The sequence below is a fragment of the Oncorhynchus tshawytscha genome, linkage group LG05, assembly GCF_018296145.1.
Source record: "Oncorhynchus tshawytscha isolate Ot180627B linkage group LG05, Otsh_v2.0, whole genome shotgun sequence".
Taxonomy (NCBI): Eukaryota; Metazoa; Chordata; class Actinopteri; order Salmoniformes; family Salmonidae; genus Oncorhynchus; species Oncorhynchus tshawytscha.
The window spans coordinates 56438148-56455884 of record NC_056433.1 but is presented as its reverse complement, the minus strand read 5'-3'; the positions used below and the strand labels follow the sequence as shown (position 1 = coordinate 56455884).

General features: G+C 42.7%; 1 protein-coding gene across 1 annotated transcript in view; it reads right to left on the bottom strand.

The window, feature by feature from the left end:
* notch2 (notch receptor 2) overlaps positions 1 to 17737 on the bottom strand; it is a 64452-nt gene that overhangs the window by 34203 nt on the left and 12512 nt on the right. The window contains 1 exon segment of the mRNA XM_024421488.2: positions 8277 to 8358. Within this exon segment, the coding sequence (XP_024277256.2) occupies positions 8277 to 8358 (82 nt within the window).

The following is a 17737-nucleotide window of genomic DNA, read 5'->3' as shown; positions in this document are numbered from 1 at the left end:
TTTCCACACTCAACCGTTTCCATCAAGAATTGTCCACCACCCAAAGGACATCCAATCAACTTGACACAACTGTGGGAAGCATTAGAGTCAACACGGGCCAGCATCCCTGTGGAACGCTTTCAACACCTTGTAGAGTTCATGCCCGTCAAATTGAGGCTGTTCTGAGGGCAAAAGGGATGCGACTCAATAGGAAGGTGTTTCCTAATTTTTGATATACTCAGTGTATATAATACAACAAAACATGTTGGCCTGTGGAGTCTGTTCACTGAAACGTTGAACAAATAAATTTTTTTGAACTCGAACAAAAAAATAAATTGTATAAATCATGCACAAAGCCCTTCAGTCAAATACGGTCCAGACTGCTCCTCACCACATAGCTAGACTGTAGTCAGCTCTACTTTCAGGAATAACCCAGAGTTTCTGCAGCCAAACTCATCTATAGGATTCTTTGTTAACCTCAATGTGGGATTTTTCTTTCCCTCCCTGTTTCCTTCTCTCAGTTCAGTTCCCTGCAGCTTTCCTCTCTCTTCTCGTGGTGTCAGGTTTCTACAGCTGGTTCACATTAGAGGCCCCCGTCCAGTCCCTGCACCCCCTCTCCCTCTACCTCTGGCTCTCCGATGGCTGACCTCTCCCGGTCCTGTCCACTGGGGCGTGGGTGAGGGCTGAGGGGAGGATTTCACCTCTCTAACTCTCTCATTTATCCCCGCCCGCTCACTAATGCCTAATAGCTCTGTCATGCCCTCCTCCTCTCTTCTCTCCCTCTGGCCATCACACACTGACTGGGCTGCACAAACAGAGTTCCTGTTCACATTTCACACTCGACTCATTAGCTTTGGCTGGTTGGACTGGAGCGTAGGTGGACTCTCTGGTGCAAGTATGTAGTATATATTCTACAGTAGAGAGTAACAATTCAAAACCAAAAATGATGGTGTAGGTTGAAAATATTGGGAGATGTGTGCCTCTTTTTAGAAGATCTAGGCCAGGGGTGTCAAACTCATTTTTCCCCGGGGGACACATTTGGTATTCAATGAGGTCTGGAGGTCGACACTGAAAATGTGCTATATTTCCTAGCTGTAAAAATTGAATCACAGAATCATCCTTGTGGGACTGTGTGATCTAGGCTATATGACACTCCATGGGCATAATAGAAAAGGTATTGCTTTTCTTGGCTTCTTTACAATAAAACTCTCCCATTCCTTTTTGCTCACTGCATTCTATGCTCTTTACTCAGAAGACATGTCAGAGTGGTATTTTTGGAAGCAAACACTTGGTCTCGTTTAGCTTCAGCTTGAACCTATTTTCATAAAGAGAAGAAAGAAAGGCTGCAAAAACAACACGACTGATGGGGGGGAAAGGGGGAGGGGTGCGAATGGAAAGTAATTAATAGAGAGAGAAAAAGGGTGGATTGCGGGGAGACGGGAGAGGGGAAAGAAAGGCGGAAGAGAGGAGAGAAAAAGAGACTGTTGGAGGGTGGAGTCCAATGTTGGGCTGTGTGGTAAAATAGCAAACTGTATTTAAAAGCACACTCCAAAAGAATCAAGATCTGACAGACAGAAGGAGGAATCCATTTTGAGTCTGCATGCTCCATCTGCTTTCCTCTGTTGTGTGGTGTCATTTAGTTATTAAGGTCTAGGAGGCCTACATATTTCATTGAGGTCATACAACCACTGGGCCTTTGAAAAGGCTCTCATTTTAAACTTCACATGGTTAGCCCAGCTTAACTGTACTGGCTTCAGAGATGGGACATTAGACCACAGTGGGATGGCTTCAGAGTGGCTTCACCTCTTCATTATTGTCATTATCACCACAGATCTTTGTGACAGAGTTCCACTTGTCACTGCAGTGTCTTGTGGGTTTAGAATCTGGTTGTTATATTCCCCACTATTCTGTAAGTCTTCCTCCCATTGAGGGTGAGAGTGGGTGTGGACATGTGGGAGTGCATGTGTGTGCGTGTGGCAGGAATAAACACACACCCTCAAAAGGGACAGTCCCTCTTGGCTAGCGGGTCATGTTGACAAGAGTTGATAATGATGAATTGTCTCATCTCCACCCCGTCCTGAACCTTCCCATAGACCATACACACAGCCCCCAGTCATACCGCTCCCTAACATCCACCAACACCCCCGCCGGCAGACCTCTTCCTAACCCTCTGTGCCAGCCACACTTCAGCTCTTTCCCTGCTTGACTGTCCCAGTGCCAGGCCAGCCACTCCCTAGTCTCAAGGTGCCCTTGGGCCTGGCTTTAGCCTCTTATCTGTGTGGTTCCACACTATCAATGCATCTAGTTGAGCTGTGGTGGTAAGAGGACTGTGATGACTCGAGAGTATGAAGAGAAAAATCAACGCCTTGGGTTTGTTTCTTCAAAATCACAGGGTTTTATTGACTTAGGTTTTGGTCATGTGTTTGCCTGGCCACTCAGTATGTGTGTGTGTGTTATCAGCTACTGCGGCTGTGTGCTTGCTAGTCTTCTGGAGTGGAGTAGAGGTATGGAGTAGAGTGCAGTGAAAGGAGTGAGGAAGTGATTGAGCTACAGCAGTGCTCCGCCACTCTGCTCTCCCTCGTTACTGCTAGAGTTTCTGGTTCTCTCCTGTTTCACCTGAGGCTGTGTGATGCTCCATTGGGATAGGAAATCACATCATGGCTCTCTGCAGGGAAAGGACTGACAGACATGTAGAAAGGGGGTAACGTTAAGTCAGTGGGACAAAGACAAGGGGTAACAGAGTGATTGAGGGACTGAGACAGAGATACAAAAAGTAGGGTGGAGGGGTTAAATGAAAAGAAAGGGAGGAGATGGTGGGAATAATGAAAAGGGAGATAAATTGAGGGAGAGAGAGAGCAAAGGATTAAGAAGCCAGGTAAGTTGTGTCCAGAGGCATCTAGCCCGGCAGACTGAGAGATGACTGACGGACAGAGTGATGAGTGAGGGGCAGTGACAGGGTAATTTCTCTCTCCCCTCCTCCCCACCGCTCATCAGCGACGAGTCTGCGCTGAGATACTCTCCTCAAATTACTGCTAAAGAGACATCCTCCTTTCTTTACTCTCTCTTTCTTCCTCCCTCTGCCCCAAGGCAAATTCTACTTGTCAGGTCAAACAAACTACACACTAAATTCTCTAGCCAGAAAAGAAAGGGAGACCAAGAGAGTGAGAGGAGAAATAATCAGTTTGCACCATGGCACTGCAGTAGACAAAGGGATTTTGTTCAGCAAAGAAAAAAAAGTTTGGATGCCATCACTCGCCCTAGGGTTGCTGTGCTCAGGCACTAGGCTCTAGTATCTTGTGAATGTTCCTAAAAACAGGAACATCATCCAACGGCCATTCTCTTTGGGCCTTATTGGTCTAGCGTAGCTTATGTTTTCTAAATGTTAAGATCAACACTGTGCTGTGACATATAGGTACACTTGGGCCCAGGCTCAACGGACAGGCGACACAAAACACACAGCGGTGACACACGCCTCTTTCACACACCCTGGCTGAAGGTTTGTAGTCCCACCGGTCCAACAGCTGAAACACACCCTGCTCTGCCAACCAGCCAGCCTGCCTCTCCCCAACTCCCTCCCAGCCAGCCAGACTCTGCTCTGCCAGCCAGCCAACCAGCCTCTCCCTCCCAGACTCATCTCTCTCATATTCCCAGTAAGCAAAAAGATAGAGAGAGAGGAATGCTTGGGTGTCACCTCAATGAAAAAGCATTACTAAGCATCAGCTGAATGTACCCCTATCTCCTTATCTGTATCCTCCTGTTCCCTTCTCTGTATCCTCCTGTTCCCTTCTCTGTATCCTCCTGTTCCCTTCTCTGTATCCTCCTGTTCCCTTCTCTGAATTCTTCTGTTCCCTTCTCTGAATCCTCCTGTTCCCTTCTCTGAATTCTCCTGTTCCCTTCTCTGAATCCTCCTGTTCCCTTCTCTGAATCCGCCTGTTCCCTTCTCTGAATCCGCCTGTTCCCTTCTCTGAATCCGCCTGTTCCCTTCTCTGAATCCGCCTGTTCCCTTCTCTGAATCCTCCTGTTCCCTTCTCTGAATCCTCCTGTTCCCTTCTCTGAATCCTCCTGTTCCCTTCTCTGAATCCTCCTGTTCCCTTCTCTGAATCCTCCTGTTCCCTTCTCTGAATCCTCCTGTTCCCTTCTCTGTATCCTCCTGTTCCCTTCTCTGTATCCTCCTGTTCCCTTCTCTGTATCCTCCTGTTCCCTTCTCTGAATTCTCCTGTTCCCTTCTCTGTATCCTCCTGTTCCCTTCTCTGTATCCTCCTGTTCCCTTCTCTGAATTCTCCTGTTCCCTTCTCTGAATCCTCCTGTTCCCTTCTCTGTATCCTCCTGTTCCCTTCTCTGTATCCTCCTGTTCCCTTCTCTGAATCCTCCTGTTCCCTTCTCTGAATTATCCTGTTCCCTTCTCTGAATTATCCTGTTCCCTTCTCTGAATCCTCCTGTTCCCTTCTCTGAATTCTCCTGTTCCCTTCTCTGAATTCTCCTGTTCCCTTTTCTGAATTCTCCTGTTCCCTTCTCTGTATCCTCCTGTTCCCTTCTCTGAATTCTCCTGTTCCCTTCTCTGTATCCTCCTGTTCCCTTCTCTGAATTCTCCTGTTCCCTTCTCTGAATCCTCCTGTTCCCTTCTCTGAATCCTCCTGTTCCCTTCTCTGAATCCTCCTGTTCCCTTCTCTGAATCCTCCTGTTCCCTTCTCTGAATTCTCCTGTTCCCTTCTCTGAATTCTCCTGTTCCCTTCTCTGTATCCTCCTGTTCCCTTCTCTGAATTATCCTGTTCCCTTCTCTGCATCCTCCTGTTCCCTTCTCTGCATCCTCCTGTTCCCTTCTCTGCATCCTCCTGTTCCCTTCTCTGAATCCTCCTGTTCCCTTCTCTGAATGATCCTGTTCCCTTCTCTGAATCCTCCTGTTCCATTTGCACAAAAGCCAACGGGCAGCCATCAATCCGCCTTCAAGCACATTTCAGCCTGCCTTCCTCGTCCCCTGCCAATGTCCGGTCTTGTCCAAAAGACAGCATGTCAACACAACAGTAGTCATCATAATTATCTCTCTCACCCCTGGGCTGCTCAACAGTCCATAATTACACATGCCTTGAGGGGGAATGGAAGGTCGCTGTTTATTTTTCACTGCTTGCCTTTTAATATGTTGGAAGTCTAATAAATACATAATGGGATTTTCACACAATGACTCTTTTGAGGTCGGCCGGCGGGAAGGAGCCGTGACTGTGTGACGACGGCACATAGACTGATTGGTTAATCAGTCTAACAGTTGCCCTGCTCTCGGTCACCTGACTGGCCTTGGACTGAAAGACTCCTCTCTTCAGGAGGCGCAGCCCGCTGCCAGGCCCCTCAGCCTTCACATACTCAACTCTGCTGCTACCGTTATCATCATAGACATTCAATATGGGACAAAGGAGTACATTTATATTTTTAGATAATAGAGAAGAGGGACAAAACTTGAATGTTGAAACTTCCCTCTGGGGCAGTCAATGCCAGTTACTCAATAGTCACCCTTAAAACCAGTGTGTTTGACTCAAGTTCAGTGTTATTTTCCTTCGGCTCCCTTATCCTCCTAGTCGTTCTCATTACAACCACTGATAGTAAAAAGCTACCACGGTCAGTGTCGTGTTCTAGACCAGGAGAAGACACACAATGGACCCCCTACACCTCTAGAGTAACATACACTATATATACACAAGTATATATATATATATACCAGTTCAAATGAGTGGATTTGGCTATTTCAGCCACACCCATTGCTGACAAGTGTATAAAATCGAGCACACAGCCATATACAAACATCGAAAGTAGAATGGCCTTCAACATGGCATTGTCATAGAATGCCACCTTTCCAAAAAGTCAGTTGGTCAGATGTCTGCCCTGCTAGAGCTGCCCCAGTCAACTGTAACTACTGTTAATGTGAAGTGGAAATGTCTAGGAGCAACAATGGCTCAGCCGCAACATGGTAGGCCACACATGCTCACAGTAAGAGACCGGCGAGTACTGAAGTGTGTAGCTCGTAAAAATCATCTGTCCTCGGTTGCAACACTCACTACCGAGTTCGAAACTGCCTCTGGAAGCAACGTCAGCACAATAACTGTTCGTCGGGAGCTTAATGAAATGGATTTCAATGGCCGAGCAGCTGCATACACAAGCCTAAGATCACCACACGCAATGCCAAGTGTCGGCTGAAGTCATGTAAAGCTCGTCGCCATTGCTCTCTGGAGCAGTGGAAATGCGTTCTCTGGAGTGATGAATCACGCTTCACAATCTGGCAGTCCGAAGGACAAATCTGGGTTTGACAGATGCCAAAAGAACGCAACCTGCCCCAATGCATAGCACCAACTGTAAAGTTTGGTGGCGGAGGAATAATGATCCGAGGCCGTTTTTCATGGATTTGGCTAGGCCCCTTAGTTCCAGTGAAGGGAAATCTTAGTGCTACAGCATACAATTACATTCTAGACGATTCTGTGATTCCAACTTTGTCACATCAGTTTGGGGGAAGGGCCTTTAATGTTTCAGCGTGACAATGCCCCCGTGCACAAAGCGAGGTCCATACAGAAATTGTTTGTCGAGATCGGTGTGGAAGAACTTGACTGTCCTGCCCAGAGATCTGACCTCAAGCCCATTGAAGTCCCCTCAGCAATGTTCCAACATCTAGTGGAAAGCCTTCCCAGAAGAGTGGAGGCTGTTACAGCAGCAAAGGGGGGGACCAACTCCATATTAATGCCCATGATTTTGGAATGAGATGTTTGACGAGCAGGTATCCACATTCTTTTGGTCATGTAGTGTATTTGCAAACATTGATTATAGCCTAGATGTTTTCTATTTATTTTGAAAGCAGCAAACCTTTGGGAACAGAAACAGAGTGTGATTCACATACCATTAAATTAAATGTAATAGGCTTATGACCCAGCTGTGTGCTTCCATAATTGGTGATCAGATTGGGAGTATCTGTTCTTTCTCTGCTAAGGTCATAATTACAAGCACCTTCAAAGGAATTAGGTTTAGGACTATGTCATGACAAACCTAAATAACTACAGACCTTTACAGAACAAGGCAATTCCATGGTAACAGAGTGACACAGACTCAGATTTTTCACTGTAAAATGTATGTCAAATAAAAACCAATGATCGCAAAGTTAAAATTGTATGGTTTGTTTATACAAAAGGTCTACTTAAAAATTTCCAATGAAAATAAGGTAGCACTGTACTTGACATCCAGCCACCTAACACATCATGACACAGTCAATACCATGTCTTTATGTCATAACAGCTGATATAACCTGTCATAATATGGTCATAACACCGTCACAACATATATTTAGACCTGCATTATTTTATGGCTGGTTATGACACCTACATAAGTGTCAAAACTCACAAAACCTACCACACAAGGCAAAACATTCCATTACACCATAACCTACTTGTCAACAGTATGTTTATGTTATATACAATTTTCTGAAATTTACCATATTAAATAACCATTGTAATTGTGCACACATTGATGTCAGACATGCACCTACCCTAATGCATATTTCAGGAGCAGGACAAGACACCCTCTTTTTGACTGATGATTGACATAAGGACATGTACGTGATAGGCCTATCTGGCTTATATGATTATGCTGGTCATAATGCTTATTGACAGTGTCATAAAGTGTATTTTCTTAGTCCAAGTAAAGTGACACAGGATGGTCATAATGATGGAGTTGGTGTCATACAAAGCCACGCAGTCGTGAGTGAACATGGAGTACTGCAGAGGGCTGAAGACACACCCCTGGGGGGCCCCTGTGTTAAGAGAAGAACTTGAAGAACAGTGCAGATGCAAGGTTTGGTAACAGAATTACTGTTAGTGCTGTTGGTGCCGGTATTCTGTAATCAAACTTTGCATCTGCACTGTTCTTCACGTAAATGTGTTTTTGTCAAATTTTATGTGGAAATTGTTTAACTTTGCAATCATTGGTTTCTGTTTCACATACATTTTAAAGTGAAAAGTCAGTATCAGTGTCACTCTGTTAATGTGGAATTCCCCAACATTAAAAAGCAATACCCTATCTGGATTTAGACAGTGAATGATAGTGTTACCAATGAATACAGTGGCAGAGTCACTCATTTGGCAACAACAACTTGGGAGATCCCCCGAGATCTCTTTGGAGGTATATGTTTTGGTGGTGCTCTCAGTGTTGGTATTAGTCAGTGTTCCCTGTGCCTGTGGAAAGATGGGGTTGGATTTATCCCCTGGGTTGGGTTAGTCCTGGAATCAACAATCAGCTGAGGGGTTCCTCCTCAGCCAAGCCAGTTTTACCTGCAGTACCCTGTCCCGTTGGTGAAGGTGGCACACGTAGCATTGTTCACACACGGCTTAACAGCATCCAGACACTGAAGAGCTGTAACAGACAGAAATACAACACATCAGTCAAGAATAGGGTTTAATGGTTGGAACTGGGTTACCAAAATTTACTGGGATTTTCCATCCAAACCCACTCCCCTTTCCCAGGATAAATAATTGCAAAAAAACAGTAAATTATAATACATTATTTCTATGAACAGCATGACGTGAAATGGAAATGATATGCAATCAATGTCTAAATCGGTCTTCATTCGGCATTCTCTGCTCTCTGCATAATCAATAATCAACACTCAGGGTGTGTGTGTGTGCGCACGTTGTTGTAGCTTACCGTATTTACTTACACAAAGTCGCCCTTAATTCAAAGTGCACGCATTGTTTACGGTGAAACTGTACAAGCAACCTTTAGTTGCAGTTCACATGGTAACAAAGGTAGGCTAAAACAAATTGTAATTTTTCACTAGACTGTAATAACCTCATAATATTGCAACAGTGCTTCATAGGCCTGTTAAAACTAGGCAACATCAACAATGACAGAATTTGCAGGTATTATATGCTTTTAAATAGAATATGCACTTTGAACAGGAATATCAGGAAGCCTGGTAATTTCTTGCAATTTTCTTGGGACGGAACATGTGTAGAACACGCAACATGATAAATAATGTTATTGATATTTTTCTATAGGCCTTCCAATATCTGTTTATTCAGAACCCTCTTGAAAACATATAAAAACATACACTATATATACAAGAGTATGTGGACATCCCTTCAAATTAGTGAATTCGACTATTTCAGCCACACCCGTTACGGACAGGTGAATAAAATCGAGCACACAGCCATGCAATTGCCATAGACAAAAATTGTCAGTCGAATGGTCTTACTGAAGAGCTCAGTGACTTTCAACGTGGCACCGTCTTAGGATGCCACCTTTCCAACAAGTCAGTTTGTAAAGTTTCTGCCCTGTTAGAGCTGCCCCGGTCAACTGTACATGCTGTTATTGTAAAGTGGAAAAGTCTAGGAGCAACAATGGCTCAGCTGCAAAGTGGTAGGCCACACAAGCTCACAGAATGGGACACGTCTGTCCTCGGTTTGCAACGCTCACTACCTAGTTCCAAACTGCCTCTGGAAGCAACGTCAGCACAAGAACGGTTCATTGAGAGCTTCATGAAATGGTTTTCCATGGCTAAGCAGCCGCACACAAACCTAAGATCCCCATGCGCAATGCTAAGTGTCAACTGGAATGGTGTGAAGCTCGCCGACATTGGACTCTGGAGCAGTGGAAACGCATTCTCTGGAGTGATGAATCACGCTTCACCACCTGGCAGTCCGACGGACGAATCTGAAATTGGCGGATGCCAGAAGAACGCTACCTGCCCCAATACATACTGCCAACTGTAAAGTTTGAAGGAAGAGGAATAATGGTCTGGGGCTGTTTTTCATGGTTCGGGCTAGGCCCCTTAGTTCCAGAGGGAAATCTTAACCCTACAGCATACGACAACATTCTAGACGATTCTGTGCTTCCAACTTTGTGGCAACAGTTTGGGGGAAGGCCCTTTGTGCACAGTAGCATTGACATGCTGAAACAGGAACGCGAGGGCCGTACAGAAATGGTTTGTCGAGATCAGGGTGGAAGAACTTGACAGGCCTGCACAGAGCCCTGACCTCAACCCCATCAAACACATTTGGAATGAATTGGAATGCCGACTGCGAGCCAGGCCTACTCGCCCAACATCAGTGCCCAATCTCACTAATGCTCATATGGCTGAATGGAAGCAAGTCAACACAGCAATGTTCCAGCATCTACTAGAATGCCTTCCCAGAAGAGTGGAGGCTGTTATGACAGCAAAAAGGAGGACCAACTCCATGTTAATGGCAATGATTTTGGAATGAGATGTTCGACAAGCAGGTGTCCACATACTGTAGTGTAGATTAAATTATCCTAATATATATTTCAACAGTCTTATGCCAATCAAACTCATGTATAACTCACCAGTACTGCAAAACCCATCCCCAGGGGATCATAGCAACATAGGAAACTACTAGAGCCAGATAGCTCAGCGAGTGAACACACAGCAGACAGAGACATCAGTGACCACAAAGCTCATCTATCTGGCTGCCAATCAGACACTTAGGCCCAAACACATCCTCTATCGTGTGGTGAGGATTCAACCAGAGACTAAACTCAAGTGGTTCTGATGAATACCAGGTGGTGGCACATGCCAAATAGAATGATGATGTTAGTTGCCAATATATATTTTCAAATTTAATATGAGGGCTGATAGTGTTTATTAAACTCAAGGTATGAAAAAAGCTGACAGCATTTCAGATCACCATGTATGCACCATTCTAAAAATGTGTATTTTCAACAGGAAGGAACAGAACATGCATTTGTGAAAATCTTTAGCTGCTAGAAAGACAACGTTAAAAAATAAAGTGTAAGCCTTTTAAATTGATGCCTAATTTAGTGTGGTCTAAGTATTTGCCTGGGGTTCACTGCCATAATCAACCAGTGGATGTGTCACTGCCAAAACCCAGAGGGAGCTTTTCCAGGAAGAAAGAGGGCAGGTCAGACGACTTCACAGCAACGCCAACCCTTGTGTGACAGGACAGTCATCACAGCACAGGAAGTATGCTCAGCGTTAACACTACTTCCTGTGAGAAGACTGTCACATATTTTATGCATACCATTCTGAAAGGAATTACACAATGCAGGCTCACAGACAAATCCAAAGCTACTACCAATTTAAAGGAAAAGCCGAGATCTTTGTCAAAAATATTTTAAACAACTGAGTGATGGTTGGAGGACAAAGAAGGGAATCAGACTGAGGTCTAGTAAGCAATAGTTATTAACTAATAATCACTGAGTTTCTATGAACAACTGTGATCAACACAACCACACTAGGGCAATTCCACAAAAATGGAATTGCACTGACTCAGATTTTTCACTTAAAATGTGTGCCATAGAAAAAAAACACTAACCAACTCTATGCTCAAGGACTACTTTTATCAATTTACACTGAACATTTTACATAAAACACATTTACTGGAAGAAATGTGCAGACAAAAAGTTTGATAACAGAATTTCGGTAAAATCTCCCTCCGTTTTTTACGTGTCCACGTTTTCCAAAAACTCTTGAATATCTGCTCTGAATTAAGATTCAACTATGTCTGTAGAAAGAATGGGGTGTCAGCTATGACACGACACATTGAATTTGAAAAAAAAAAATATTTTGTTTATTGAACTAGAGTAAGTGAAGTGGATTTACACCCAGTAACGGAATTTCATCATGGGTCCCTGATCTGTACTACATATAAATGCATAATTATGGATATGAATGAATCTCTTCATGGTGATGTATCCTGAATAGGTACACAAAAGTTATATAGATATGTGATATCCTTCTTTGCATATTTGGGTATTATTCTACACACTAGTTGAGTATCTGGAGCATCAGCATTTGTGGGTTCAATTACATGCTCAAAATGGCCAGAAACAAAGACCTTTCTTATGAAACCTGTCAGTCTATTATTGTTCTGAGAAATTAAGGCTATTCCATGCAAGAAATTGCCAAGAAACTGAAGATCTCGTACAACGCTGTGTAATATTGCCTTCACAGAACTGCGCAAACTGTCTCTAACCAGAATACAACGTTTCTGAAAAAAGTTATTTGTTTCTGGCCATTTTAAACCTGTAACTGGACCCACAAATGCTGATGCTCCAGATACTCAACTAGTCTAAAGAAGGACAGTTTTATTATTTCTTTAATAAGAACAACAGTTTTCAGCTGTGCTAACATAATTGCAAAAGGGTTTTCTAATGATCGATTAGCCTTTTAAAATTCTAAACTTGGATTAGTTAACACAACGTGCCATTGGAACACAGGACTGATGGTTGCTGATAATGGGCTTCTGTATGCCTATGTAGATATTCCATAAATCAGCCATTAAAATATTTACAACATTAACAATGTCTACACTGTATTTTTGATCAATTTGATGTTATTTCAATGGACAAAAAATGTGCATTTCTTTCAAAAACAAGGACATTTCTAAGTGACCCCAAACTTTTGAACGGTAGTGTAACCTGAAGAAAAATATCAACCCCAACATGTAAAGTGTTGGTCCCATGTTTCATGAAATTAAATAAAAGATCCCAGAAATGTTAGATATGCACAAAAAGCTTATTTCTCACAATTTGTTTTGTTTACATCCCTGTTAGTGAGCATTTATCCTTTGCCAAGATAATCTACTCCTGTCTGACAGGTGTGGCATATCAAGAAGCTGATTAAACAGCATAATCATTACACAGGTGCAATTGTCAATATGACTTCAAGAATGTCCACCAGAGCTGTAGCCAGATAATTGAATGTTAATTTCTTTACCATAAGCTGCCTCCAACGTTGTTTTAGAGAATTTGGCAGTACGTCCAACCTGCCTCACAACCGCAGACCACATTTAACCACGCCAGCCCAGAAACTCCATATCCGGCTTCTTCACCTGCGGGATCATCTGAGACCAGCCACCCGGACAGCTGATGAAACTGTGGGTTTGCATAACCAAATAATTTCTGCACTGTCACGCCCTGGTCTAAGTATTTTGTGTTTTTCTTCATGTATTGGGTCAGGCCAGGGTGTGGCATGGGGTTTTTGTATTGTGGTGTGTTTTGTCTTGGGGTTTTGGTGTGTATGTATTGGGATTGTAGCTAGTGGGGTTATCTAGCAAAGTCTATGGCTGTCTGGAGTGGTTCTCAATCAGAGGCAGGTGTTTATCGTTGTCTCTGATTGGGAACCATATTTAGGCAGCTATATTATTTGAGTTTGTCGTGGGTGATTGTCCTTAGTGTCCTTGTTCCTGTCTATGTGTTAGGTTACACAAGTATAGGCTGTTTCGGTTTTCGTTACGTTTATTGTTTTTGTAGTGTTTGTTATTGATTCGTGTTTTACGTTCGTTATTAAACATGGATCGCAATCTACACGCTGCATTTTGGTCCGACTCTCCTTCACACCTAGAAAAGCGTAACATGCACAAACTGTCAGAAACCGTCTCAGGGAAGGCCATCTGCGTGCTAGTCGTCCTCACCAGAGTCTTGACCTGACTGCAGTTCGGTGTCGTAACCGGTTTCAACTGTACCAGGCAAATAGCAGACAGCGTGTATGGCGTTGTGTGGGCAAGCGGTTTGCCCTATGTCAACATTGTGAACATAGTGCCCCATGGAGGCAGTGGGGTTATGGTATGGGCAGGCATAAGCTACGGACACAATTTTATTTTATAGATGGCAATTTGAATGCACAGAGAAACCGTGATGAGTTCCTGAGGACCATTGTGGTGCCATTCATCCACCGCCATCACCTCATGTTTCAGCATGATAATGCACAGACCTATGTCGCAAGGATCTGTACACAATTCCTGTAAGCTGAAAATGTCACAGTTCTTCCATGACCTGTATACTCACCATACGTAACCCCCATTGAGCAAGCTTGTAATGCTCTGGATCGACGTGTACGACAGAGTGTTCCAGTTCCCGCCAATATCCAGCAACTTCACACAGTCATTGAAGAGGAGTGGGACACCATTCCACAGGCCACAATCAGCAGCCTGATCACCTCCATGTGAAGGAGATGTGTCGCGCTGCAAATGATGGTCACACCAGATATTGACTAGTTTTCTGATCCACACCCCCACCTTTTTTTTAAAGATATCTGTGACCAAAAGATGCATATCTGTATTCTCAGTCATGTGAAATCCATAGATTAGGGCCCAATGAATTTATTTCAATTGACTGATTTCCTCATATGAACTGTAACTCAGTAAAATCTTTGAAATTGTTGCATGTTACGTTTATATTTGTGTTCAGTCTAGTATGCCTATAACTCAATGCACAGCTTTTTAAATGGAAAATGGTCTATTTAGGTCCACATGAGCAAATTCAAATATTGCACTTAATCGCGATTAACTAATGCCATTAACTCGATTCATTATTTGAATCATTTGACAGTCCTAGTCCTTTTACATGGAAATGACCACTACCATTTAGGGCAACCGAATGAGCCTGGAACACCTGAGGCAAAAACACACTCATCAGCTGACATATCAGACCAGATACTGCTGTACAGTGTACAACTATGCTGTGATACCATGTGTGACTTTGCATGTTAACTGACCACGAAAATAATACACCTACTATTCATGCTACATAGACACGAAGACATTACAGATCACACTGAGGTGACTCTGTCTGGATCCTTCACTTTTGTCCCCATGTGACTGATGATTCAAGGCTGATCCTACATGTGCATTAACCACAGATAGGCATAAAGAGGCTATTATCAATGGGATATTTGCAAGAAAATGCAAATCAAAACATTTCTAAAACGATATGCTAGGCTTATTAGCCTTCTTGTGACAGAAACACACTTGGAAGTGCTGCAGGCAGACATACTTTTCCTGTCCTGTCTCATTTGTGGTCATTGTGGTTAAAAAAGAGGGGCCAAAAATATGCACATGATTGAACAGTGAAATTCGTGTCTGGGGCTTCACTCTACAGACACTGGCTAATTAATAGGAAATTCTTCAGTAAAAACTGCTCAAGCCAGCTACCACATTGATCCAAAATTCACAACTTTTTAGACACGAAGGCATGAAATAGACAGAAAGCAGGAAGTAGAATATAAAGGGGTAAAGAAACAGAAAGCAAAAAGACAAGAGAAAAACAGAACTGAGTAGGAGGACAGAAAAAATAGCAAAGTATAGTGACAAGAAAGAGCGCTAAAAAGAGCAACAAGAAGGAGAGAGTGAGCGAGTTAGCAGCTGTGATCTTTCCCCTGGCTGGTTTGACAAGCTCCACATACACGCCGTCACAATGCCAGGCCAGTGTTTACCCTATATTCATTTACCAGTGGTCGGTAAAACGTTTTCAGTGTAAACTTAAATGACTAAAACCCAGATATAAAGTATGTAGAAAAGATAATAGAGTTATATATTTTTAAATAACATATTTGAGAACTAACAATCACAAAATGAAAAGTAACTACTCTCCATTAGGGAGAATCTAAAATTCAAAAAAATGGCATGGCATGGGGCCCCCACTGATATTGTTTTAATGTTTGAGTCCCTCAGATAGCATAAGAACACTGCATAAGCCATGTCAAAATGTGTACAATTGCAGGAAACTAGCTTTAAAACTGTATAATTTTCTCTCTGCCCATAGCAAAGTATATAATTTCAGGAAATTAGCTCTTTGTCTTTCTTGTGGCCAAGAGGCCGATCTCAAAACATTTTGGTTGGAGACTGCACAATTGGCCAGGCCCACTATCCCAAGCTAACTTTGCCACCGCTGCTGAAGAAAATCCTAGGGGAAACACTGCAGGAGCAATAATCTCAGGATTTGGGATGGGCTGTCACTACGTACTACATTTCCATTCTGAAGCAAGTAGGGCTGACCCCAATTAGTCGACTGTTCGATTGCTTGGTTTTAGGCTGTTGGTCAACCGAGATTGTTTTAGTCCAGAAGTATATATATTTGTGCCCATATCGGTGAACTAATCAATTAATGAGGCCTAGACTAAAAGCCAATACTTTATCCGAAAATGTGGTCGGAGGCTCCATATAAAGGGTGTGACGCAATTGCGGAGCCTCCAGTGGCATGCAGAGGCCAAATCGAGCTCTGTACCGCATCACCATTCACCCCCCCAAATGTTGTAACAATGTATAGCTCTGCATTGACATGATTGGTTGACAGTAGGTGGGGGTGGTACATCCTGTAGAAAACACAAACTCACTTCCTTGACAACAGATCTGTACTACTCCGCGAAGCACAAAAAGTATGAATGCCCTGATTTCTGCTGAGGCCATTCTTGCCCTGACTTCTGCTGAGACCTTATCACGTAAATGCTGCATGGCCAATGCAGACTTCAGATTGACCATGCGCCCAGATGCATAATGCACTTCTCAGTCTAGAATGCGCTCTCTCCTGCCAATTTGTGCACATTCATTGTTTCATAACTTCATTGTGTGAATTGTTTTTGTTTGCGTTTGATTGTTAATGTATATCAATTCCCCATTACATATATTACCAGTAGTACATTACCGTTAATTCCTATCATTTCTAATCTACAATGTTTGTTACTTTGGTTATGGTAATTTCTGTTAATGCATTCAATATTATTATATTTAGTTTATTTAGTCAGTCTTTCCGTCTCATTGTAGGAGTGGACACATTGTTTGCAGAGTGCACAACCTACGCTAGAAAATTTGAGAAACAAATTTTGGTTTATTTCATTACATTTACGAGTTTTGTCAATTTAGTCAGGCTTTTGTTTGGAGCGCCCCTGTCAATGTTGAGTAAGGACGCACACACATAGAAGTGGGTCTATAGGCAACCTGGCCTGCACACAAATGTAAGCATATAAAATGTGCCCATTTGGGGAACTGATAGTATTTCTGCTTGGCTTAACGCACCTCCACTAATGACCTGTGGAGCTTCTCAAAGTAATGTTTTCTTCACCTCAAACATCAAGCAAACTAAGTCTGTTTTTACATCCATTGAGAAAGACAATACTTTGTTCCTCAATGTATTTGAAAAATCTATCCAGCTCTCTCCCTTTCGATAACCACTCAAATGTCATGCTCTGATCCAGTGGAAACGTCATAAAAAATAGGCCTACCTGATCAAATCAAAGTGTATTTGTCATATGCTCTGAATACAGTGAAATTGTCATATGCTCCTTACAGTGAAATTCTTACTTACATGCCCTTAACCAACAACGCGGTTCTAAGAAAAATAAGTGTTAGGTAAATACAGTGGGGCAAAAAAGTATTTAGTCAGCCACCAATTGTGCAAGTTCTCCCTCTTAAAAAGATGAGAGAGGCCTGTAATTTTCATCATATGTACATTTCAACTATGACAGACAAAATGAGGGGAAAAAATCCAGAAAATCACATTGTAAGATTTTTTATGAATTTATTTGCAAATTATGGTGCAGTGGGCAGCTGAACTCTCAGGGCCCAGACTATTTTATATAATGTTGCAAGTTCGCTAGTGCAAGCTTCAGGCCAGACCCAAGTTAATAGTTGATACAATGTTTCAAGTTCATTGAAGACAGGCCATGTGTAGCCATGTTTTTATTTGTTGGTTTTATGTAGGCTATTTATACATAGCTGGCAATGGAAATAAAAGTTACTTTTTAGGTTTGTATAATTTTCGTTTAGATTTGGATAGAATTTTGATTAAACACATGACAATTATTTTGAGATATGAAAACGGCACCCTCGAGGCATTTGTCTTATTTAATCCAACCGTAAACTTAAAGCATCAGACAAGCTCAATGCATATATAATGCATATAGTTGATTTTATTGAAACACATAGGGTGTATCTATATACGAAAAAATAGACATTTAAAAATGTCAACCAATTAATTG